The sequence below is a fragment of the Mastigoproctus giganteus genome, chromosome 2, assembly GCF_048544385.1.
Source record: "Mastigoproctus giganteus isolate SK-2022 chromosome 2, ASM4854438v1, whole genome shotgun sequence".
Lineage (NCBI taxonomy): Eukaryota > Metazoa > Arthropoda > Arachnida > Uropygi > Thelyphonidae > Mastigoproctus > Mastigoproctus giganteus.
Genome location: NC_143576.1, coordinates 26,533,956 through 26,558,998, shown reverse-complemented (window position 1 = coordinate 26,558,998; position 25,043 = coordinate 26,533,956). Strand labels below are relative to the sequence as shown.

Below are 25,043 nucleotides of genomic sequence, written 5' to 3'. Positions count from 1 at the left end.
AGTGGCATGAGGTGGTGTACCAAGATCATCAATACATGAGTTAGAAGAGAAGTAGGATGCTAGCAGGTCAGCTTTTTCTTTGGTTGGACTGGTAACAGAATCATTTGGTTTTGACAGAGGTGGGAATAGAGATGGGCAAAATTTGCAGCCAATGGCGTTGCAAGAGACCAGAATGCTCGAGTACCATTTGGACAAGAAGCAAGTTTTCTATTCTTGGCCTGTTCAAAATCTAGTCTGGACTGATTAATAGTTGCTTTACGATTGTTGCAAACTATGGTGTAGGCAGAAAATGAATCTGCAGATTTGGGAAACCAAGATTTCCAATTTCAAGATTTCCATTTATTGGAAAACCAAGATTTCCAATAGATAAGGGACAAAATTTTAAGATGGAATGCAAAATAAAGGATTTCATCCATATATGAATAATTTCAGTGACACGATCTGAGCAAACATTGACATCAGAAGATTTGAGATAGTAATTCGTCCAAGGAAAAGAAGAAAGGAAATCTCGCAAATCATCCCATTTAGCCTTCTTGTAATGCCAAACAACACGAGGTTGAGAATGGCCATGATAAAAAAGCTCCACTGGAGATGAGACCATCACCAAGTTGTGATCTGAAGTATCTAGAGGACCACTTACTCTAACTTTCCTGTTTTGCTGTTCACAAAGGGGAAAATACAGACGTAAGTTTGATTTCTATTTGAGGGAAAATAATAAATGGAATAAGTGGTTAATATATTGCAGTGACATGGCAACTGCAGCATGGCTTTATTAAGGGAAGATGTGGCCTGTAAAATTTGATCAGCTATTATGACAGGCATTAAAATTTGATCAGCTATTATGACTTGCCCTAATTGCATGGACTATATATTCCATTTGCCCTATTCCCACATTTCCCACATACCCCTAATGGTAGTTACCTCTTTGAGTAAATCCCACTTCAGCATGCTGTGATCACTGCCACCTAGTGGTTCCTTTATCTGCAGATTCTTAATGCATGAAGAATCACTACTGATAATCAGATCAAGGGTACTACTCCCTCTAGTTGCCTCCCGAACATGCTGATGTAGAAAACAATGATCCAATAAATCCACAAAAATGTTGCTAGTGTGTGAGTGACCAACCCACAAATTCCAGTCAATATCTGGGAAATTAAAATCCCCCATTATAAAACTCTCTGATTTACTGGCTCACTCTATTTCCCTGTACAGTTTCTTATTATACTCATCAGAGTCATTAGGACTATAACACACTCCTACTCTCAATTTTGATTTCCCAGTGCTTATGTCACACCAAACTGACTCGACACTGCACTGTCCAGCGATGTCGACTGGCTTCACTTCCTTGGATTTTGTGTGTTTCTTAACTTAACTATAAGAAATAATTAGTAAAGAAACTAACATTTCTTAACTAATTATGAGGAAGAGTTCTGGAAACAGACTAGTTACAGCATGAGTGAGTGAGTGAGTGAGTGAGTGAGAGAGAGAGAGAGAGAGAGAGAGAGAGAGAGAGAGAGAGAGAGAGAGAGAGAGAGAGAGAGAGAGAGAGAGAGCAACCATGAAGAGAATGGCTAGATCACTTAAAGGAAAGAAATATTTTGAACTAAAGAGACTCACCCAAGAAAGAAAGCTCTGACAAATAATGACTGTAAACCTTGACTTGGAGATCGTGCCTGATGATGATTGAGTTTCTTTGTTACTGCATCAATAGTATCCAATCAGATTGGTTAGAGAAGGTCATATTCAACAAATTCATGCTGTGACTACAGTATAACTGTCCTTCTGTCTAGATGTCCTACATTATTTCCTTAACAAGTGACTCCATATTTTTCTCAGAACCAAATTTAAGTTAATAGGTCTATAATTAGTCATTTCACCTTTTCAGCTCCCTTTATGAATTGGGGATACATTTCTATATCTCCAGTCCACAGGGACCTCCATGAATCCAAGGATGCACCCACAGTCATGCTTAAAGGTTTATTGCTTACCTCTTTTGTTGTCTCCCTTAATATTATTGGATAGATCCCATCCACCCACGACAGATGCCTTTTTTTTATGTTTAGCTTCAATAGTTCTCCTAAAATTATTCAGCTCCCTATCAAAATTTGACAAACTTCTGGCTTTCCCCACACTAAAAAATTTCTTGTTCGAATTTAGATGCAAAATACCTATTCAGTCTGTCAGCAACCTGAACAGGATTATCTACAGTTAAGCCATTCACACCTAGGGGACCAATGTGATTCATCCCCTTCCTTCTAGTGTTTATATAAATAAAGAAGTCTGTTGCTTTTTTTTGCATTCTTTTTCAGAGACTTTTTATAATCTGCCTAATCCACTTTGTGGCAATAGTAGGGAGTACATAACTACTCATCTACTCTCTCTTATTGTGTCTCGGCAAAAATTGCAGTCACTTTCAAATTTAATCTTAACTTGTGATATTTTTTCAACATTGCTCTACTTCTTAAGTAAATCCTCAGATCTCTTCCTATTAATACCAACAGTATCAATGTTTATAATAGTATCACCTTTTGTGCCTTTAAAAGATAACTGCTCTACATCATCAGCCCCAGGCAAACATGCCCACATCCTATTTCACCTATCCTTTTTACAATATATATTTCCTGTTTCTCTGACAATAGTGTCATCAACAACAACTACCTTTTCTGGGACCAGCACTATCTGTGTGGAGGATGTCATTGTGTCTTGTATTATATGAGTGGTCTTCAGAATTGTGCTGGGTGGCTGAGTATTTGAAGGGTCCCTCTTTTTAATTTCAATCAAGGGCATCAAACTTGTTCCTTAACTCCTCATATAAGCTGAGGAGTTAAGGAACCAGTTCTGATTTGGCATTTAGGCCCCTCACACTCTACAATGAAAGCACACAGAGACATTCCTATTGGCTGTATCATATCCTACTACAGATAAATCTGCAAAAAGGCTACAATTAGCACAATGAATTTATTGTGATTTGCAAGAGAACTGCTATTGATGGTTCTAGAGTTATGATATATATTTGTGCTGAAATCACCAATAACAAAGTAGTCTATGAAATTTAAGTTGTAGGTACTAAACCCTTAGCTAAATTTAAAAATAAGATAATGAACGTGACAGACTACTAAAGCTATTTATCAAACACAATTTAGTATGTTAATTAATAAAAAACAGCAAAATTTTTCGAAAAAAAACTTTTTTTGAGAGCTCTAAATTTTCCTAACTTCATTGGTTGTAACCTTGAACCTGGTTTAGTCTGTAAGCATAAAATATTTCAGTGGGATGACACAATATCTAGTGTAGTAGTAGCATATACTTGTTTGTTGAACATGGGTATCATCACACTTCAGTAGCTCAGTGATTCTTGCCTGAACATGTTTTATTCAATGCTAATTTAGCTGGTGGGGGTCATGGTAGTAAGCAATCTTTTCCATTACACAGACTGCCCATTTATAGAACACATATACTCCTTCAGCAGTTGGGAAGACAAGAGTTATTTCATTACTTTTAGCAAGAGTTAGGAAACAAGGTTGTGTGTAAAGCTACAGTTTTAAATGGATCTAACAGACCTATGAGGTAATCTGGGAATGAAAGAAGAAAAAGAAAGAAAAATGCTTTCAGTGAATTTCACTTAAGTTTAATGAATAAAAAAGTTAATCTGTTATATATATATATATATATATATATTATGTTAAAAGATATCATGCAAATTTTTAATCAAGAAAAACATGCAATAGCAGTCATAAATATTATTTCTTGAAATTCTGGAGAATAAATATATAAAATAAATCATATAATTTTTATTCAAAATTACACTCACATGCAACAAGTGATTTTCTTTGAGGTAGTAATGTGTCCCAGAGGCACACATTTCTATTTTCAGTTGAGTAACCAGAGGTTGCAATTAGACTAGAGGAACCAACAAATGTAAAATCACTGGTTTGCTTTGTATGACATTGGGAACTCTAAAACGAAGAACAGAATTTATTAAATGTTCATTCAAATATGCTATTAGATTCTATTTATATACACTATATTTATATATAACCTATGTGCAAATACATACCAAACAGGAGGGGTATTCATATATGAATACCCCTTCTGTAGTGAATAATATTCCCTATTATTATAAAATAATGGTAGTCAATGAGTGATATAAAAATAACCCCGAATAGGCTAGTCACATTGTGGTTGCTATGTTGACTAAGAAATTCGACTTTTTTTGACTAGTAATTTATAGATCAGTCTAGTGGTTGTGTTGAATTGTGGGCTGTGTTTTTCATTCTTGCTAAGGGTTGGCATGACTTTGAACAAATTTACAGTACAATGGGCTCTGCGTAGTGTAAAGTGTGTTGATGTTAAACAGCACCAGGGGTTTCCCCCATTTCCACATTGCTTTCATTGCTGGTGTGCTAGTTTGCTGGGAAGGCCAGAGATTTAAAAGTGTATGGATCATGTAATGTTGTGCACCATTGTTCCTCGGGCCATTTAGCCGCTTGATCCCTGCTGAGGCCCAATGTTGCCCACATTTGGCCCTGTGGAGACAGACCAGGTACCCAGTAGCCTAAGAATTTTACTCTGGCAGGTCCTGGATCTAATTTCCTGAGATTTCAGTGATTAGGACCTAAAAAAAAAAGTTCACTAGATTGGAGGCTGAAAGTCAATGGGTGAGGTTCAATTTTCACAGTTAAATTTTGATGTGTAGGGTGTACGCTTGTATATAGGTAGAGTTTGGGGAAGAAAGTTAGAAGAATGGGTGTAATAGAGAAGATGTTCCCAGTTAGTGACAGTGGGGCAGGCCCATGCCCCACCAGTAGGAAAAGAGGGTGACAAGGGGGGGGGGGGAAGGGGCAGGAGTCTGGCTCCTCCCCCACCAGGGTAGGGGAATAAAGGTATCCGGCAGGGTACTGATCACCAAATAGCACATAGGCAGCTAGGCTGCAGCTGGTCGAATTCAATGTGTTTCCTTTCAGTCCAGTGACGACAGTATCATGGTCTTGCCAAAGATAGGACAATGTTATATCTAGAAGATCAGTCTGATCCCTTCCCACAGGTCAGTCCCAAAAAATGGTTGCTATGATGGATCTCCAATGATACATGTGCAGCAGAGTCTGTTGTAGGAGTCCAATAGTTGGGTCAAGTTTGGTAAAGTTTTCCTTTTTAGGGGTTCAGGGTCCATTCCGAGTTGTAGTCTAGGGATTCCGTCTTTCTTGGGAGAGTATCCCATCCAGGTTGTTGGTTGGGTTAAGTTTGGTTTTCTTTGTCAGTTTTGGGATTTCGAGGCTCAATCCGGTTTGTAAGCATTGTCCAGAGCTGCAATCATTCTTCGAAGAATGTCCCATTCTGGTTAATGGCCATTTTCTGTTAGAGGAACAGTGGCGTGGAAAGTGCATTTGGTTCCAGTCACTTGCTAGTTTGTCAGCGCACATCGAGTTCCTCTTCTTACAAAGAGGTCCTGGGTGTATTTTGTGAGGGTTTTATAATCATCGTGTGAGTCCAAGAAGTGATGCTCCTGGTCCTGTGGGATGTATGTCAATCCCATGTAGAATAATCCCCACAGATCTTTGTACCTTGGACACTGATACATAAGATGTTACCAGCTCTCAACATCTCCGCAAGTGCAGCATGGGTCATCAAGGAGCCCTAGCACGGTGAGCTTGTCATTAAGGGCCCATGGCTTGTTAGTAGAAAGGTGAGTGCCCGTCTCGGCTGAAGCCAAGCCGTTGATTTTGGGTAGACCTTGTCAACGTATGGTAAAAATTTACTTGTGACCTCCCCCTTGGTGTAGGTCATCCACCTGTTCTGCCATTCTTGTTGGAGGTGTTTTTGTAGTCGCAGTTTTTCCATGCTCTTTCTGTTTGTCGGTTCGATTGTATATCCTCAGAATGTAATAGGAATCCCTTTGGAGTAGTAGTAGAGTAGGCCACGTCGGACTGCCTCCAAGTCCAATGGGAGGACACTTACCAGCACCTGGAGGGCCTCTGTGCTGACTGTGTTGATTCTAGTGTTCTTCTATTGACGACTATAGTGGTCTTGTGATACCAAACAGCAGCTGTGTAGGTGATCGTTGGAATAAATGTGGTCTTGTACAACATCAGGATGTGTTATTTGAGGCCTCAGTAGTAGCATGTGATCTTTACAACCACGGCAGAGTATTTCCTTATTTTCTTCCTGACTTGTTTGAGATGGCGCTGGAATGATAAGTTTCTGTCAAAAACAACACCAAGGTATTTCATTTCACTGGCTTTTTTTTTTTTTTTTTTTAGGAGCATTAGCAACTAAGGCCATATTGCTCCGGGATATGCGGTGGTCATTCCCTGACCTTTCCGCATCCTCCGTATTTGGTGGTGACGGGCTCGAACCCCGGTCTAATCCAGAAGCATGTGCTACGCACTGCTGCTCCTTCCCACCTGGCTACGGAGGCGCCCATTTCACTGGCAAAGTTGATTTTGGTGCCATTTATTTTTATTTGGGGTGGTCTTCTGACATGTTCCTTTCAGTAGGATTGATTTGGTTTTCTCTGTTGATATTTGGAGAAAGTTGTCCTCTGCCCACTTCTGTAGGATTTTTAGGGCGTTGTTTGCTTGGTACTCCAGCTGAGCTCTTGAGTCTGCAGTCACTTTAATGATTAAGTCACCGGCAAAAGCCTGCGAGTGCACTTCCCCAAGATTAACGTGCAGGAACTCGACAAAGACTATGTTCTAGAGTAGGGAGCCTAGAATAGATCTGTGCGGGCATCTTCGGTGTACTGTTCTGGTGATTTGGTAGTATGATGTCACTACTTCTATAGCTCATTGGGAGAGGTAACCTTTAATGCCGTTGTATAAGCTGGCTGGGATTTTCACTTGTTGGAGTCTGCCCAGGATGCTTGGCCACCAAAGGGAGCCAAATGCCCCAGCAAAATCCACCTAGGAAGTATTTTTTCTGACATTCCTCAACAGCAACCAGAAGGTTCCTCATGGCATTCACAGTTGATAGTCCAGGCCTAAAGTCAAACTGATTGGGTGATTACAGGTTGGCAGCAGAGTAGTATTGCTAAATTTGCTTGTGTAGTAGTCGCTCCAGTAGTTTGCTCATGACTGTGAGGAGGCCGGTTCTCGAGAATCAGTTTTATAGTCGCCATTTTCCATTTTTTGGGGAAGCATCCCTCTGACAAGCATTGATTATACAGCTTTAGTAGTAGGTTTGGAGCCAATTGGACAACTGACTTAATAATCTCTGGCTCTAGTAGATCTTTGCCTGGGCATTTTTGGACCGGATTTGTGCTGCAGCTTCTTGCAGTTCCTCTAATGTGAATGTTTGCTCTACAGTTTCTGTCTCGTAGTTTTCATTTTGCTTGCATAGGGTTTGCTGCTTTTCTGTTTGTTTGGGGTAACTACCTCTTTGAAGATGTTGTCCAAAATATTGTTAATGGAGTGCTCCCACTCCATTAACTAATGTTATTAGTTAATGGAGTGTTATTAGTTAACATGCTCTGGGAGGCAACTATTGACATTTCCACTCCATTAACTAATAACTAATGTTATTAGTTAATGGAGTGGGAGTGTTGTATATGATTGTAAATAGTCCTTATGGGGTTCTGGTGGTTGTGAGAAATCCCCCCCCCCCCAGGGAGTTTGTTGGTGGTTACCTTTTGTCACCAGGCACTCTTTTTGCTCTTGCAAATTTTATCTGTGTATTGGTTCCTGGTTTCCCTATACCTTTGTCTCAAGACTTCAACCTCATTCTCTGGCCAGGTCCTGGGTGCTCGCTGGAAATCCTTTCTTTGTTTTGTCACTTCCTTTCTGAGTATTTGGATCTCCTGATTCCACCAGAACACTGTGCTGGGGGTGGAATTTTTCTTCCTAATTTCCGTCTGAGCTACACTGCTGATGAGTTCTGTAACTGTTCATTGGTAGTGATTTGGGTCTGATTCAGTCTCCTGTTCTTGTGGGCTACCAGTTGTTGTGCAAAGAGGTCTCAGTTCACCTTAGCAATTGCGAATCTATGTTGCATGTCTGATGATCGGTACTGTTGTTAGTGTTCTTGTAATCCTGTAGGTGATTACTCGGTGGTCAGAGGTCATCATGAGGCTTTGCGGTTCTTGATTTGGTAAGGTTTCTCTGAGATTCTTTTGGTAGATCTCCTCCATCAACTCCTGCGGATTTGTATCCTTATTCATATCAAAGATAATAGCCGTTGACCCTCTTCTCCTGGGTGGCTCAGAGGTTAGGTCTAAGGTTGCGAATTTTGGGTTTTTTATTATTCCTTATATCTCCTCTTGTGTTTCAGTTTCAATGAAATGCAAGTTTCGATTTCTGTGCTTCGCATTTTCCGTACGAATTTAATTCTTGTCATTCTAAAGTCATCTCTCATAGTGTCCTTATTCTTGATTTCCTCACTAGCTGGAGATTGATATGCTTGATGGAACAGTACCACCAGTTTGAGTGGCTGTTGTTTGATATTTTTTTGGAATATTAGCATAGGTATGGTTAGATATAATAGGTGCAATTAATTTTCTTGCTTCCTGATAACTAACTTTGTTTTCAACTTTATATTTCACAATTTTTTTCTCCGTTTTCCACCTCTCACGTGTTTTAGAGTAAGCAGGATGGTTGCCTTTGCAGTTGGGACAGATCATTTCTTTCGCCGAACAATCACTTTGAATGTGATCGGAGGATCCACAGTTGGGTCAAACTGGGCTGCCTCTGCATGCCATTTGCAAGTAGCCATACTTTTGGCTTTTATAAAATCTCAATGGATTAGGAATGAAAGGACGAATGTGACAGAATAGATAACCTGCTTTTACTGATGAGGGTAGGTTTGGACTGTTAAAGGTGGGAATAATATTGCTTGTAGGTGTGAGTATATTGTCTCTTTTGATCATAATTCTTGACAGCAATTAAGTTTTTTTCCTGAAGCTCTTCTTTAATTTCTTCCTCCATCACATTCAAAAGGTCCCAACTAGATATAACACCCTTAGATGTATTTAGCATTGCATGAGGAGTTACTTTCAATGGAATTTTAGCAAAATTTGTCATTTGTAACAGTTTTTCAAAATGTCTGCGGCTGACAGTTTTTACAAGTAAGTCCCCTGATTGCAGTCTCTTAACTATCTTGGGAGACCCTACAATACTTTCCAAATGTTTTAGGATTATAAAGGGGGATGGCTTACTAAGAGGCTGTTCTGATAGTAAGTGCATCATTAAGAATGCAGGAAACTGTGTCACTGAGGAATTGGTTTTAAGTCTCTTTGGTTGCAACAAATCACAGTCATTTTCTGTCTCTGGCCGATATAATATTTCACATTATGGAGTTGGTTTAAAGAGGGAAACATATTGTGTTCCATATTGGCTCCTTTTAGCCCTTGGCAGATGAACATTTCTGCCAAGGTTACCAGCTCTGCCACGAGGAGGTAGGAGCAGTGCCTGGTGTGACCAAGCGAAATTAGTAGGAGTTAGCCTATAAAATATGAAAAATAAAGAAAGGTTACTTTCCTTCCTTGCTCTCTACCAGTACTTTTGATACAAGAGTTGCTATTAAATAAAAGGATTTTTTAAGGAGTGGAACGTAAAAGAGAACTAAAATTCACCTTTTAGAAAATCGCAGTGAAAGCATAGAGAAATCGCTTAGTCATAATTGGTTGGCACCTGGGCCCTGATCAGAAAGTTTTATATCCTTGCTGATTTAAAGGAGTTAAGAAATTATCAGTGGACTCCACAACAAATAGAATGGTTTGGATGGCAGAAAATATTTTCATTGATTACATAAGTGGTTTTTTATGTGAGAAACAAAGTTGGTTTGGTTACTGATAAGAGTCCTACTCACCTGAAAGTAGAACCACTTCAGTCTATCAATTTGATCTTTTTGCTACCTAATACCTTTTACAGCACAAGTGTACTGCAGCCATCTGACCAGGGACATGATTAAAATTCTGAAATTTTGTTATTACTGCAGAAATTCATTTGTAGCACTGAATCAAAAGAGAATTTTCGAGCTTTTACATGTTTCGATTCTCTACATGCATGCTCCATGGAGATTTGTTATAGAGAAAACAATTAAAAGTTGTTTTTTTTTAACCCCTTCAGATTCTTATTTCCATCAGCATCTGATGTCCTTGTAGAGGAAAATAAACTTTCATAAACATATTTTTGGCCACATGTTCTCCTATTTGGGTATCAAACAGAAATCACATTCGACAATTACACTGCAGTGGATGACAGATTAAATGATAGTGACATTATGGATATCGCTAGGCTCAGCATACAAGGAGAAAGTGACAGTAACACAGCATTAATGACAATAACAATGAAATGTTGTTCACAGCAAGCAGTTCAGATGTTGTAAGAATGTTAAAAAATTGGCACGTTTTCTGGATGTTCACTCAGGTGAAAAAAATATATATGAAATGGTGGATAATTTGGAGCAATCTATGGTAAAGAGAATTGTGGAGCTTCTGTTCAGAAAAAAAAAAAAAAAATTTTTTTCTTACTAAAAATTAGCATTAATGTCACTAGTACACAGAAAAAATATCATATTACTGCACTATGCAGTGTATTGTACATAACTAAATTTTGTTTATTTAATTGATATCATTTATTATGTTAATTTTATCCCATTATTGACAGTATCATGAATTTTGCTATGATTTTGAAAAAAAGTCTCCATAATGTGAAATATGATATCAGTTCCAAACATTTCATGTGTTAACCAGGTTCCACTGTATAATATTGTTATTATTATTATTATTAGCTATATGGTGCAAGAAAGCCTGAGGCTTATGCTGCACCAGCCAAAAAAAAAAAAATTCCCCAGTTACCCTGAGTGAGAGAGAGAGAGAGAGAGAGAGAGAGAGGGAATCACCAAGAAGAGAAGAATGATGATATCCAGCTCAGGACCCTGGGTGTGCCAAACCCATACACACCAGATGTGAGCTCCTGGGATTAATGTATATAAAGGACATACAAATGTCCTTTCCATATGACCAGTGGTCCCAGAGGGCAAGCCCTGGGAGTGAAAACCAGGCTAATCATGTAATTTTACAACCTTCATAGTCAGCAGGCCCAAGTAGGACAACAGACAGAAGAAACAAAAGAGTGCTAGTGCATGATACTTTGTAGTAGTGTCAGCTGTATAATGCCACTACTGGGTAGGTATTAATGCTGTGTACAAGTTTAGTGCACCCTTCTTTATCTCCTCCACAAAATGCTGGAATTAAAGCTCATCTTCCAAATTGAGCCCATTCAGGTTTTTGGTGATGCTTCTTCCACTCTGGATAGGCACATATAATGGTGATCTTTTTTATTATTATTGTTGTTGTTGTTGCTCTTATATTATTTTTCCCTGATTGGGGCTTACACCCCATGATGGGTATTGCTACCAAGTGCACAGGATGGTTGTTATGTCTGGTGTTAGCATTATCAGAGGCATATGATGCAAGAAAGCAAGCTTATGCAGCATCAGCCCAAAAAAAAAAAAAAAAAAACACTTCCATTTCACCCCTCTGTTCATTCGAAATACCTGTCCAGCTGAGCCTTAAATTTATTTAGGCTATCAACTTTCACAACAAGGGATGGAAGTTTGTTCCACCAACCAACTGCCCACTGGCTAAAGGCAAATTTCCACACATCTATCCTACATCTATCTTTCCTCAATCTGAATTTATGCCTTCTCAGGTGATTATTCTGAGCAAGAGGAAGAATCCCATTGGCATTGAGAATGCTCAAACCATTCAAAACTTTATACACCTCAATCAGATCACCTCACAGGTGCTTAGTCTCCAGACATTGTAATTTGCAAAACTTAAGCCTTTCGTCGTAAGAGCAGACCTTTGTTCCATTCATTAATCTTGTTACCCTTCTCTGTACTCGTTCCAGCAGCTCTACATCCGTCTTGAAATGAGGCCTCCAGACCTGTATACATTACTCAAGGGGTGGCCTGACCATCGCCTTATACAAGGGAATAATCACCTCCTTATCCCTGCTAGAAAAATTCCTGTATATCATTGACAAGACACCATAAGCTACTCTTGCAGCCCGTCTGCAATGCTCAGAGAACTTCATATCTGCCTGCACAATTACCCCCAGGTCCTTTTCATTCTCCACCACTGTCAGTGTAGTACCGCAGAGTTGATACATTGCTCTGGGGTTACTGTTACCCATATGTAATACTTTACATTTGTCGATGTTAAACATCATTTGCCCCCTCTCAGCCGATCTGCTCAACCTTTCCAGATTCTGTTGCAGCAGCAGACCGTCAGTAGTGTCCTTAACAACCCTGCCAACCTTTGTATCGTCTGCAAACTTTGACATTAAGCTTGATATACCATCATCAATATCATTTATAAATACAGAAAACAATAATGGACCCAACACTGACCCTTGAGGGACTCCACTAATAACATTAGTCCACGATGAGCAGGGTCTATTGATTACCACTCTCTGTCTCCTCCCCCTCAACCATCCCTTTATCTATAGCAGCAATTTGCCTTCAATGTCACCTGCTCCAATTTGTGCAGCAGTCTTCCATGTGCAACAGTATCAAAAGTCTTTCTAAGATCCAAATATATAATATCAAAGTTATTCCCTACATCCAGTTCTTTTGTGACTGCATCATAGCATTTAGCATTAGCATTGGTAGAGGCATTTGATGCAAGAAAGCAAGCTTATGCAGCATCAGCCAAAAAAAAAAAAAAAAAAAAAAACCCACTTCCACTTCACCCCTCTGTTCATTCAAAATACCTGTCCAGCTGAGCCTTAAACTTATTTAGGCTATCAACTCCACTACAAGGGATGGAAGGCTGTTCCACCAACCAACCACCCGCTGGCTAAAGGCAAATTTCCGCACGTCTATCCTACATCTGTCTTTCCTCAATTTGAATTTATGCCCTCTCAGGTGATTATTCTGAGCTAGAGGAAGAATCCCATCAGCATTGAGCATGCTCAAACCATTCAAGGCTTTATACACCTCTATCAGATCACCTCGCTGGTGCCTAGTCTCCAGACACCGTCATTTGCAAAACTTAAGCCTTTCTTCGTAAGAGCACCCCTTTGTTCCATTCACTAATCTTGTTGCCCTTCTCTGTACTGGTTCCAGCAGCTCTACATCCTTCTTGAAATGAGGCCTCCAGACCTGTATACAGTACTCTAGGTGTGGCCTGACCATTGCCTTATACAAGGGAATAATCACCTCCTTATCCCTGCTGGAAAAATTCCTGTATATCATTGACAATACTCCATGAGCTACTCTTGCAGCCCGTCTGCACTGCTCAGAGAACTTCATATCTGCCTGCACAACCACCCACAAGTCCCTTTCTTTCTCTACCACTGTCAGTGTAGTACCACAGAGTTGATACGTTGCTCTGGGGTTGCTGTTTCCCATGTGTAGTACTTTACATTTGTCAATGTTAAACTTCATTTGCCACCTCTCAGCCCATCTGCTCAACCTTTCCAGATCCTGTTGCAGCAGCATAGTGTCAGTAGTGTCCTTGACAACCCTGCCAACCTTTGTATCGTCTGCAAACTTGGACATTAAGCTTGATATACCATCATCAATATCATTTATAAATACAGAAAACAATAATGGACCCAACACTGAGCCCTGAGGGACTCCACTAATAACATCAGTCCACGATGAGCAGTGTCCATTGATTACCACTCTCTGTCTTCTCCCCCTCAACCACCCCTTTATCCATAGCAGCAATTTGCCTCCAATGTCACACTGCTCCAATTTGTGTAGCAGTCTTCCATGTGCAACAGTATCAAAAGCCTTTCTAAGATCCAAGTATATAATATCAAAGCTATTCCCTGCATCCAGTTCTTTTGTGACTGCATCATAATATCCAATCAAATTGGTCAAGCAAGACTTCCCCTTAACAAAACCATGCTGTGTCCGAGCTATAACTGAAGTCTTGTCTAAATGATCCTGCAGTGCTTCTTTAACCAGTGCCTCCATTAATTTTCCTGGAACAGAAGTTAAGCTCACAGGTCTATAATTACTTGTGTCAGCCTTTGATCCTCCTTTGTGAATTGGGGTCTCATTTGCACATTTCCAGTCTATGGGTACCTCCCCTGAGTCCAAGGAAGCCCTCATAATTATGGCTAAGGGTTTGCTTACTTCCTTTGCTGCCTCCTTTAATATAACTGGATAGATCCCATCCACCCCAGGTGCCTTTCTTGTGTTTATCTTCAACAGTTTCTCCTCCACTTTACTCCCAGTTATTTCAAGATTCTGTAGCTTACTGCTAGAGTTGAATACACCTCTGGCATTCCCCTCGCTGAATAACTCCTCATGTGTGAATGTCGATGCAAAATATTCATTTAGTTTGTTAGCTACCTGAGCAGGGTCATCAACAGTTGACCCATCAATATCAAGTGGACCAATCTGATTCATCCCCTTCCTTCTAGAGTTTACATATGCAAAGAACTCTTTGCTGTTTTTCTTTGCATCCCTTGCCAAGGATTTCTCGTAATCTGTCTTCGCCTGCCTAACCTCCTTTGTAACTTGGTTGCATATCATCTTGTATCTATCATAGGCTTCTGTGTCATGTGTTAATTTGTAAGTATCCCATGCATTTTTCTTCTCTGCCATATGCCTCATTAGTTCATCTGACATCCATTTTGGCCTAATTAGTTCATCTGACATCCATTTTGGCCTAAACCTTGAACAATATTTCTTAGTTGGTATGTAAAGCCTAGTAGCTTCCAAGATTAATTCTTTGAATGCTTCCCATTTTGAATTTGCTGTTGGTAACATCATCAGTTGGTCCACTGTATAGAATTTAAATACTGTCTCAGTCCATCGTAGTCGCCTTTACGGAAGCAATAACCCTTCCCTTTACCCCTAATGGTAGTTACCTCTTTGAGTAAATCCCACTTCAGCACACTGTGATCGCTGCCACCTAGTGGTTCATTTATCTGCAGATTCTTAATGCAAGAAGAATCACTGCTGATAATCAAATCAAGAGTATTACTCCCTCTAGTTGCCTCCCGAACATGCTGATGTAGAAAACAATGATCCAATAAATCCACAAAAGCCATGCTAGTGTGTGAGTGATCAGCCCCCAAATTCCAGTCAATATCTGGGAAATTAAAATCTCCCATTATAAGACTCTCTGATTTACTGGCCCACTCTATTTCCCTGTACAGTTTCTTATTATACTCATCAGAGTCATTAGGCCTATAGCACACTCCTACTCTCAATTTTGATCTCCCAATGCTTATGTCACACCAAACTGACTCAACACTGCACTGTCCAGCGATGTCGACTGGCTTCACTTCCTTGGTTTTTATGTGTTTCTTAACTAATAGCATAACCCCTCCCCCCTTCCTATCCTGTCTATCCTTTCTGTAGACGTTGTACTCCCCAAATTCCAGTTCTGCATCCCTTATATCTGCCTTTGATGTTTTGAGCAATACCTCAAATTCATCAAACTTATTTACTAAACTCCTAGCATTGGTGTACACGCAAGTATACATGCACCTGTTTCTACTTTTAGTAACCTAGCTCATGTATTTACTTGTTCCACTATGATTCCCAGCAGTCTCTGAAATACCCTGCATCTTGTTTTCCAGGCTGCTGCTCATTCCAATAGAAGCAGTGCAAGAATCATTTTCACCTCTGCCAGTGGCTACTGTTAATCTCTTAGTGCTTGTATCCCACCCCAAGCTAGCAGTTTTTCCGACCCACCTAACACTGCCTCGATACCATCAGGAAATATTCTTGCACCCTTTCTATTTAAGTGTATCCCATCCCCGTAGAAGCAGTCTCTCCTGTTAACAAGCACAGACCAGGCTTAAAAAAATTCTACCCCATGAGCCTTGCACAATCTTTCCAGGGCCGAATTGATTGACAAGGCTCTCATCACTGCCTCCTATCATGTATGGGCAGAATTGCAGATACTTTCAAATTCAACCCTAATTCACGGCTTTTTTTCAACAGTGACCTGTACTTTTTAAGTAATTCCATCGGTCTCCTAATCTTAATATCCCTAGTGCCAATGTGTACAACAATCTTTTGTGCCCTTAAAAGATGATATCTGCTCTACAATGTCCTCAACCTTTGCCCCTGGCAGACATACCCTGGTCCTGTTCTTTTGGTTGAGGAACTCTGAGTATCCTTCAGGCTGTTCAGGATTACGACTTTCTGGAGTTCCTTGTAGGTGTTCTCTGGGAGACCTTTTGCTGCTAGGCTGTTATGTAGGGTCTTTGGCATCATACCAGTGGTTGACACGAAAATTGGGATGGTCTTTACTTGTTACATATGCCATATCTCTTTGATCTCCTGGCTTAGGCCCGTGTACTTCCTGATCTTTTCCTTATGGGTTATGGCTGGCCTGTAGTGAGGGATATTCTTGTCTGTTATTATGGCGCGATCTCAGTACAGCTTGTAGGTTAAGGTACTGTCTGGGGTTCGTACTTGTAAAACAGCACACTTTCTTTGATCAACTGGTATTTCCTTGTTAGCTTCTGATGTATTATCCTGCCTACCTGGCCATGTCTATAAGTGTATTCAGTCTGGGTGATAACTTTGCATCCTGCAGTGATGTGTTGGATTGTTTCTGAAGCCAGGTGGCATCATCCCCATGTGTCATCTGACACTCTGGGCTCCTTGCTGATGCATTTTCAATAGTTTCTGGTGTTGAATACCTGGTTGGTTGTTGGTTGTTGTTGGGTTTTTTTGGCGCAAAAGCAACTTTGGCCATATTGTGCCTATCTATTAATGTTTAGTGACAAGGACGTTTCTATTTCTTAAATATGATTTATATCTGATCAAAGTATCCTATTAATTTTAAATATGTAAATATATTTTCAACGTTGGAGTTATCGCCTAGGATTTGTGATAAGGTCAGAGAATCTTGGAAATTTATAGGGAGATGGAAGGCTGATTGTCGCGCCATGTGGTATTGTGGACATTCTATAAGGAAATGTTTTACAGTGAGTTGACAGGAACAGTGAAGGCATTCTGGAGGATTTGCTTTGGTGAGTAAATAATTGTGCATAAGATGTGTATGTCCAATGCGTAATCTGGATATAATGACTTCTTCATGCCGATTCTTGCGAAGACTCGATTTCCATGGCTGTAGCTCATGTTTTATTTGAAACAGTTTATTGTTTAATTCATTTTGCCACATTTGTGACCACTGATTGTGGAGAGACTGTTTTATGATTGGTCTGTAATCGGTATATGGAACTTTGCAAAACCTTTGGTTTGTGTTTGTAGGATTCTTTGCTGCTTGATCAGCTCTTTCATTACCTTCAATGCCTGTATGTCCTGGGATCCAACAGAATTTTACTTGCCTCATTTTGCTTTTAAGTTTCACAAGGTGAGCTTGTATCTGATAGAGAATGGGATGTGATGGAGTCTGTCTTTGTTGGAGAGCTTGTATTGCACTCAATGAATCTGTGTAGATGAGATGTTTTAGAAGAGGGGAAGAATCTATGTATTTCAAGGCCATTTCTAGGGCGAATAGTTCAGCGGAATAGCTACTGCATTGGTTTGGAAGTTGTGAGAGAACAGTGTCTGGAGATACCACTGCAGCACCAACTTTGGTGTCTGTTTTAGAGCCGTCTGTGTATATATGAAGGTATTCCGAGAACTGTGATGCGTGGGCTGCATGCATCTGTTTTATGTTGACATGTGCCAGAGTGCTTTTTCCCCATTGTTGAAAATAAGTGTCACAGTTTGGCGTGAAAGTGTGCCATGGTGGAATACTTGTGCTATTTTCCTCGTGTACATTTTCAAAGCTTAGGCCCCATTTTGAAACTATTTCTTTTAGTGGTATTCCGGCTGGTTTCTTTACTGTGGGTTTATTGCTGTAGAGGATTTCCCACTGTGGATTGAAAAGATACTGCCAAGTAGGATGGTGAGGAAGACTTCGGATTTTAATTGCATAGTTTAATAGCAGCATTTGCCTCCGGAGATATAATGAGGGCTCATGAGTCTCTGCATATAAGCTTTGTACTGGCGATGTTCTGTATGCACCTAAAGAGATTCGTAAGGCACTATGATGTATGGAATCGAGCCATTTGATGACACTTGGTCTACACGAACTATACACAGGGGCTCCATAGTCTAGTCTTGATCTGATTATAGCATGGCATAGGTGAAGCAGTGTGAACCGATCGGCTCCCCACTTCATTGCAGAAAGAACTCGGAGAATATTTAGTTTTTTTTGACAGGTTGTTCGGAGGTATTTGACGTGTTCCAAAAAGTTAAGCTTTTTGTCAAGAATCAGGCCAAGGAAACGTATACTATTTGCTAGAGGTATCAGCTGGTTTTCTAGTTTTATTTCTGGATCTAGATGTATTTTTCGTTTTCTACAGAAGTGTACAGCTATTGTTTTATGTTCTGATAATCTGTAGCCATTGTTTTTAGTCCACAGTTCTATTTTGTTCACTGCGCTTTGTAATTGTCTTTCTATCATGTTCATGTTTTGTGAATGGCACGAGATAGTAACATCATCTGCATAAAGGAATGTTTCAACTGTTTTTGGCAGGTCTTTTATAATAGAGTTTATTTTGATGACAAATAAGGTTGCACTCAGCACTGAGCCTTGCGGTACTCCTTCTTCCTGTGTGTATATTTCTGACAGATTGTTTTGGTATTTTACCTGGAAGGTTCTAACTTTCAGAAAATTTTTTACCAAGAGTGGTAAGTTTCCTCGCAACCCGATATTGTGGAGATCTTTAAGAATGCCGTATCGCCAGGTAGTATCAAAGGCCTTTTCTATATCAAGACTGATCATTATTAGATGCTCATTCCTTAGAAAAGCATTGCGGATATTTGCTTCTGCTTTTATCATGGGGTCCAGAGATGATCTGTTTTTACGAAATCCGTATTGAGTTATGTTAAGTACGTTATATGTTTCCAGAAACCAGGTTAATCTGTTGTTCACCATTTTCTCGAGGATTTTCCCAAGGCAACTTGTTAGCGCTATTGGTCGATAATTTGTAGGGATTGTGTGATCTTTGCCAGGTTTTGGTAAGGCAATTATAAGGGAGTGAAGCCAGGAATTTGGATAGTAGTTTTCCACATAAATTCTATTGTATAGCATAAGCAATGCCTTTAGAGATTTTTGATTAAGTTGTTGCATCATTTCATAGTGAACTCCATCAAGTCCTGCTGCACTTTTCCTAGACTTAGCCAGAGCTTTTTGTAATTCTTCTATGTTGAAAGGTTGGTTATATGGGAGTTGTTGGTTGGTTTTAAAATTTAGTCTGTATTTTTCAGCTACAGTTTTAGTTTTCTGAAAAGATGGAGTATAGGCCGATACTGCTGATATATTTGCAAAAGTAGTTGCCAGTAAGTTTGCGATTTCCTTGGGGTTGGTTATCTCCTGTCCATTCCAGATTATTAGTGGAGTTGGAACTGAAGGAAATTTCCCATTTAGTTTTCTGATTTTGTTCCATATGACACGGGTATCTGTATTTTTGTTAATTGTGGAGGCGAAACGTATCCATGATTCCTTTCTACTTTTACGCTGGAGATATCTAGCTTTGGCTCTGGCTTTTTTAAAATTTATGAGATTGGTGAAAATGGGATATTTTCGGAAGAGATTCCAAGCTTTGTTCTTCTCTCTTTTGGCCATACTGCATTCTTCAGTCCACCATGCTGTGTTATGTTTATGGCATTTTCCAGATGACCGAGGAACTGTAGCTTCAGCTGCTATTAAAATTTGGTTTGTGACATGAGCTGTAGCATTGTCTATGGGCTGAGTGGTGATTATTTGTTCATCTATTGCTGCAATTGTTTTATATTTAGTCCAGTCAGCTTTATGGAATCTCCATCTTTTTTGGCCATCGTGATGTGCAACATCATTTGTTAGTATTTTGCAGACCACAGGAAAATGGTCGCTATTCAGTGGATTCTTCAATATTGACCATTCAATCTATGGGTATAGGACAGGTGAACATATGGATACGTCAATTGCAGAGGCTGTTCCAGTGGGCAAATGGATGTATGTCTCAGTACCAGTATTAAGGAGAGAGAGATTTTGCTCTTCCAGTAATTTCTCAATCAATTTACCACGTTTGTCTTGATGACGGGATCCCCACATGGGATGGTGACTATTTAAATCTCCCATGATACAGACCGGAGGTGGAAGCTGGGTTACTAACGCTTCCAAATGAAAATTCTTGATTTGGGGGAAGGTAGAGTGAGACCAGTGAGAAAGTAAAATGTATTGAGACTCGAACTGCAACTGCTTCCAAGAGAGTTTGTAGTTGGAGGCGTTTACACGGAATTTTGGAATCAATTAAGATTGCAACTCCACCATGAGCTCCTCCGGAAAATCTTCGGTCTTGTCTATAGGTACCGTAGTGGTTTACTGCTGCATTTATTTGTGGTGTTAGGTTAGTTTCTTGAAGGCAGACGCCTACCGGGTGATATTTATCAACTAGGTTGCGAATGTCATCCAGGTTGCTGCGGAAACCTCGACAATTCCACTGTATTATTGTGCGCATTATATTGGCTTTGTGTTTGTATTTGTCTCTGACTTTTTACGAGTGGGGGTTTGCTTGGATCTCTCAGGCTTTTTCTCTTTTCTGGGGAAGATTGGGCGAACTTCCATCTCTTCCTCAGCATGTATCTCTAAGATTGGTTCTTCTGGGACTTCTTTTTCACATGTATCCATATGATCATGGGCAGGGGGTTTGTCATCTTTATCTATATTTTTAGTATTCATGATTGGCCGTGACATAGACGGCATTGTTGGCGGAATTGTAACAGGTGTATTTATGGCTTGATTAGAAGTTGAGGTTGAAGATGATTTTGCTGATGGAGCTAGGATTGAGCGAGCCCAATCAGAAATAGAGATGTTTGGTGGGACTGTAACGTTGGTTTGAACTGAAGTGGTTGTGGTGGTAACAGCAGTTATTTGTTTATGCTGTTGGACAGTTGCTGCATATGAGCGTGTTATTGTAATTGGTGATATTTGTTTTTTTGCCTCAGGGTAGGAAACTTTGTGCTCGGTTTTATACTTCTGAATCATTTTTTCTTTTTTCCATGTTTCACAGTCTTTGGAGTAAGCGGAATGGTTGCCTCTGCAGTTTGGACACTGCAAGGTTTGTGCAGAACATTTGGTATGGATATGGTCTTTAGATCCACATGAAGCACATACAGCAGTCCCCCGACATACTGTCTGTGAATGCCCAAATTTTTGACATTTATAACATCTGATTGGGTTCGGTATATACGGTCGGACATGACAGTTCAAGTATCCGGCCTTTACAGTAGTTGGTGGATTTGGCAAGTTGAACGTTAGTATGATGTTTCTGGTTGGAAGTAATGAACCATCCTTTTTAATTAGGATTCTTTTAACTTGAATGACATTTTGGTCTGAGAGTTCTTGTTTAATTTCTTCCTCGGATACGTGTAGAAGATCCCATTCTGTTACAACTCCTTTTGAGTAGTTTAGGGTGGCATGAGGTGACACTTCTATGGGAGTTCCTCCAAGTGTTTTCAATTTAAGTAGCTTGTCAGAATGCTTGGATTGTGTTGTTTCAACAAGCAAGTCACCTGATTTTAGTCTGCGAACCATTTTTGGTGAGCCAGCGACATTCTCTAAACTTTTCTGGATCAGAAAAGGAGAAAGCTTGCTGACTGGCTGGTCAGTCAAAGAATGTATTATGACGAAATGAGGCCAGATATTCGGGTCTGTATCCTTCTTTTGTCTCTTAGCAAAGGAAGGGGTATAATCTTCCTGCTCTCTAGAATGTGATGGGGCATTGAGCCCGCAAGAGTCAGTGTTGGTATAGTCCATCTTTGCTCCTTTTAGCCTTTGGCAGAGAGACTTTTCTGCCAAGATTTCCGGCCCCGCCATGGGGAGGCAGGAGCAGTGCCTGGTGTGACCAAGCGAAGATTAGTAGGGGTTAATAATATACTATGAGAAAAAAGAAAGGTGGCTTTCCTTCCTTGCTCTGTACAGGGACTTTTGTTACGAGAGCTTATAAAATGAATAGATTTTTTTAACGATAAGAACAAAAAGGAACTGGAAATCGCTTTTTGGAAATTGCACTAGAAGTACTGATAAATTGCTTAGTCACAATCGCTTGGCACCCGGGGCCGAATACCTGGTCTTGGATGGCGAGCATCAGTCCTTCAGTCTCAGGGAAGGATTGCTTCCAATGCATGGTTCCCGCTCGTGAACCATGCATTGGAAGCAATTTTATGTAATCTTGATGGATGTCATTGTAGTGTCTGCCATGGAGTGTCTTCTTTGTCCATCTTTCTAGCTTCGTTTGTGCCATCTGGGTAGGAGGGGACTCCTTACTTAGTTTGAGTGGGGTATGCTGCTTGTCTATCTTCTTATGGCTTGGTAGAGTGCTGCTGTGTTTTTCGGGGAAGCAATCCTTCAGGTTAGCTATCGCTGTTTTCTGTTGCTTGATGAGGTCAATCAGGCCCCTTCCTCCTTCTTTCCAAGCTATTGTCAGTCTCTCCGCAGCTGACTTTGGGTGGTGTTGGTGACTCTGGGTCATCACTGACCTTGTCTCTCTCATGATCTCCTCCAGCTCGGTGTTAGTTCAATCTATGATCCCAAAGGAGTATGTTAGTACTGGGACTGCATAGGTGTTTATGGCTTTAACTGTGTTCCCTCTGTTCAGTTTTGCTTTCCATAGATGTTTAAGCCTTTGATGGTATTTTTCAGTCAGGTAGGCCTTGATTTCCTTGTGCTGTAACTGCTGAGCCTGCATCATCACCAGGTATTTGTAGGTCTCTTCTTCTTCTTCTGCCGTGGCTTCAATCTCTTTACTAGTCTGCATCTGGTAGTTTCGGCTGACTAATTTCCTCTGGTGCAATCTGTGAGTCTTGCATTTGTCTAGACCAAATTCCATCCTGATATCATTGCTGAATTCTTTGGTGATCCAGTGTACTTGCTTCTCAGTTGCACATAGAGTTTGATGTCACCCATGTAAATCAGGTGGGTGAGGGTGTACAGGTTTTTCCTTTCTTCTTTGAGTTATATCCATCGACAGAACCACAGTGGGCTCAGGGTATCTTCCTGAAAGATTCCTCTCCAGATGGGGATCAGTCTGGTTGTAATATTCTTGTTGTTGCTTCTATGTCTGCCACTGTTGGATTGACTTTGTAGATCTTCAGCTTCTCTTTTAGCCAGCTATGAGGCATGGAGTCGAAGGCCTTGCAGTAATCGATGTAGGCTGTGTATAGGTTGCTTGCTCTGTAACTGTGGCATCTATGGTTAATTGCTCCGTGCATCCTCTGCACATCCGCTTGCATCCTTTCTGCTGTTCAGCTATTATGTTCTGGCTCTCCAATTGGTCTGATATCTTTTTGGTCATGCAGCTGGTCAGGATGATCTTGTACATCATTGGGAGACAGGTGATTGGCCTGTATTTTGCCGGGTTTCTTGTATGTTGGTCTTTTAGGCTTCAGATATGTGATTTCTTGAGTGAGAAACTTCTGGATTGTGTCTGGGTGCTTTATCATTCGGGTGAACTACTCTGCTAGGTGCTTGTGTGCAATTGAGCTTCTTGTACCAGTAGTTGTGGACATTATCTATTCTCGGGTTTGCTAGTTGTGGGAGTTTCTGATCAACCTTCCCTCTGTACAAGGCAATGGTCAGACCATGCCTTGAGTACTGCGTACAGGTCTGGAGGCCTCATTTTAGGAAGGATGTAGATTTGCTTGAGCATGTACAGAGAAGGGCAACAAGATACAGAACTTAAGCCTCCTCTTACCAAGAGAGAGGCTTAAGTTCTGCAAATTGCAATGGCTGGAGACTAGGCACCTGAGTAGTGATCTGATTGAGGTATATAAGGCCTTGAATGGGTTGAGCATGCTGAATTCTGATGGGATTCTTCCACTTGTTCAGATTATGAACCTAAGGGGGGGGGCATACATTCAAATTAAGGAAAGATAGATGTAGAATAGATGTGCGGAAAATTGCCTTTACCCAGCGGGTGGTTAATTGCTGGAACAAACTTCCATGTGTCGTTGTGGAAGTTGATGGGTTAAATAAATTTAAGGAGGAACTGAACAAACATTTAGAGGGAATGGTTGTGTGATTTTTTTTTTTTTTTTTTTTTTGGCTGATGCTGCATAAGCTCACGCACTTCTTTCTTGTATCACATGCCACTACTACTACTTCCTCCTGAATCTCCCAAGTATTGGAACAATTCATCAGGATTGGCATGATTTTCAAGAATATGAATCAAATTTTTAATGGTTCCTGCAAGTTAGACAGCAAACTGAAGGTAATTTCAACAGATTTTAGAATAATGAGGACAGTCTAAAAGGATATGGAGACAATATGAAGCCTTGCCAATACTGTCTCTTCTCATCTCTTTGTGCCTGTAGATTCCATATATCTGGTTAATTTTTAATCTGTAGAAGTTTGTTATTAACCTAGGCTTACCATATTTGAGACCAGTGGTCTTAAATATGGCATTCTATTTGTATTCTTGTAGTCTGTAAAAGGCACTCAAAAAGAGAGTGGGTTACATCATGAGTTGTTTTGTATCAAGTTCCGCGTTTTCATTTCCATAGATGCCAGAATGGCCTGGGATCCGGCAGAATGTTACAGTCTCGTTTGATTTGCTGCAAGAGCATAACTACGAGCAGATGGTTTTTAGTAATGGATGTGAAAAGGAGAGATTACTTTTTATGGCAGTGACTGCACTTAGAGAGTGCAACAAACTTGCAGGAGGTGTAGGGGGCACAAAGACGAATCGGAATCACATAGCATTGCAGGGTCCAAAATGCCTTCGTCATGTGGTAGAGGACGTTGAACGGGAGTTCAAGTGAACAGCGATCCCGCTGGAAGTCAGCATTTGCGAACCGTTTCTGTTGAAGAAACCAAGTAGCAAAAGTCTTCCGGAGTGGATAATCCGCAGGCTCGAATGACTGGACGCGTTGCAGATGGTATGAACTCATTTGGTTTGTTGACAGTATCCTCCATACAGTGGATTGGGAAATACCCAATCATTGGCCTATCGCTCGAGTACTTGTACTCGGATTGCCTTCTGCAAGACGTAGAACATTCTCCTCATTGTCTGGCGTCCTCGTCGTTCGCTCTCGATTCATGGTACCTCTCGTGAAACAACGAGTCTCACGTA

The 25,043-nt window shown here is 40.4% G+C and overlaps 1 protein-coding gene across 2 annotated transcripts in view; it reads right to left on the bottom strand.

Moving 5' to 3' along the window:
- Positions 1 to 25,043, bottom strand: part of Rbcn-3A (rabconnectin-3 alpha) — a 980,796-nt gene that overhangs the window by 27,898 nt on the left and 927,855 nt on the right. For both annotated transcript variants that reach the window (XM_090388469.1, XM_090388476.1), the window contains one exon: positions 3,812 to 3,956. In XM_090388469.1, coding sequence (XP_090244595.1) covers positions 3,812 to 3,956 — 145 coding nt within the window. The remainder of the gene's footprint in view (positions 1 to 3,811; positions 3,957 to 25,043) is intronic.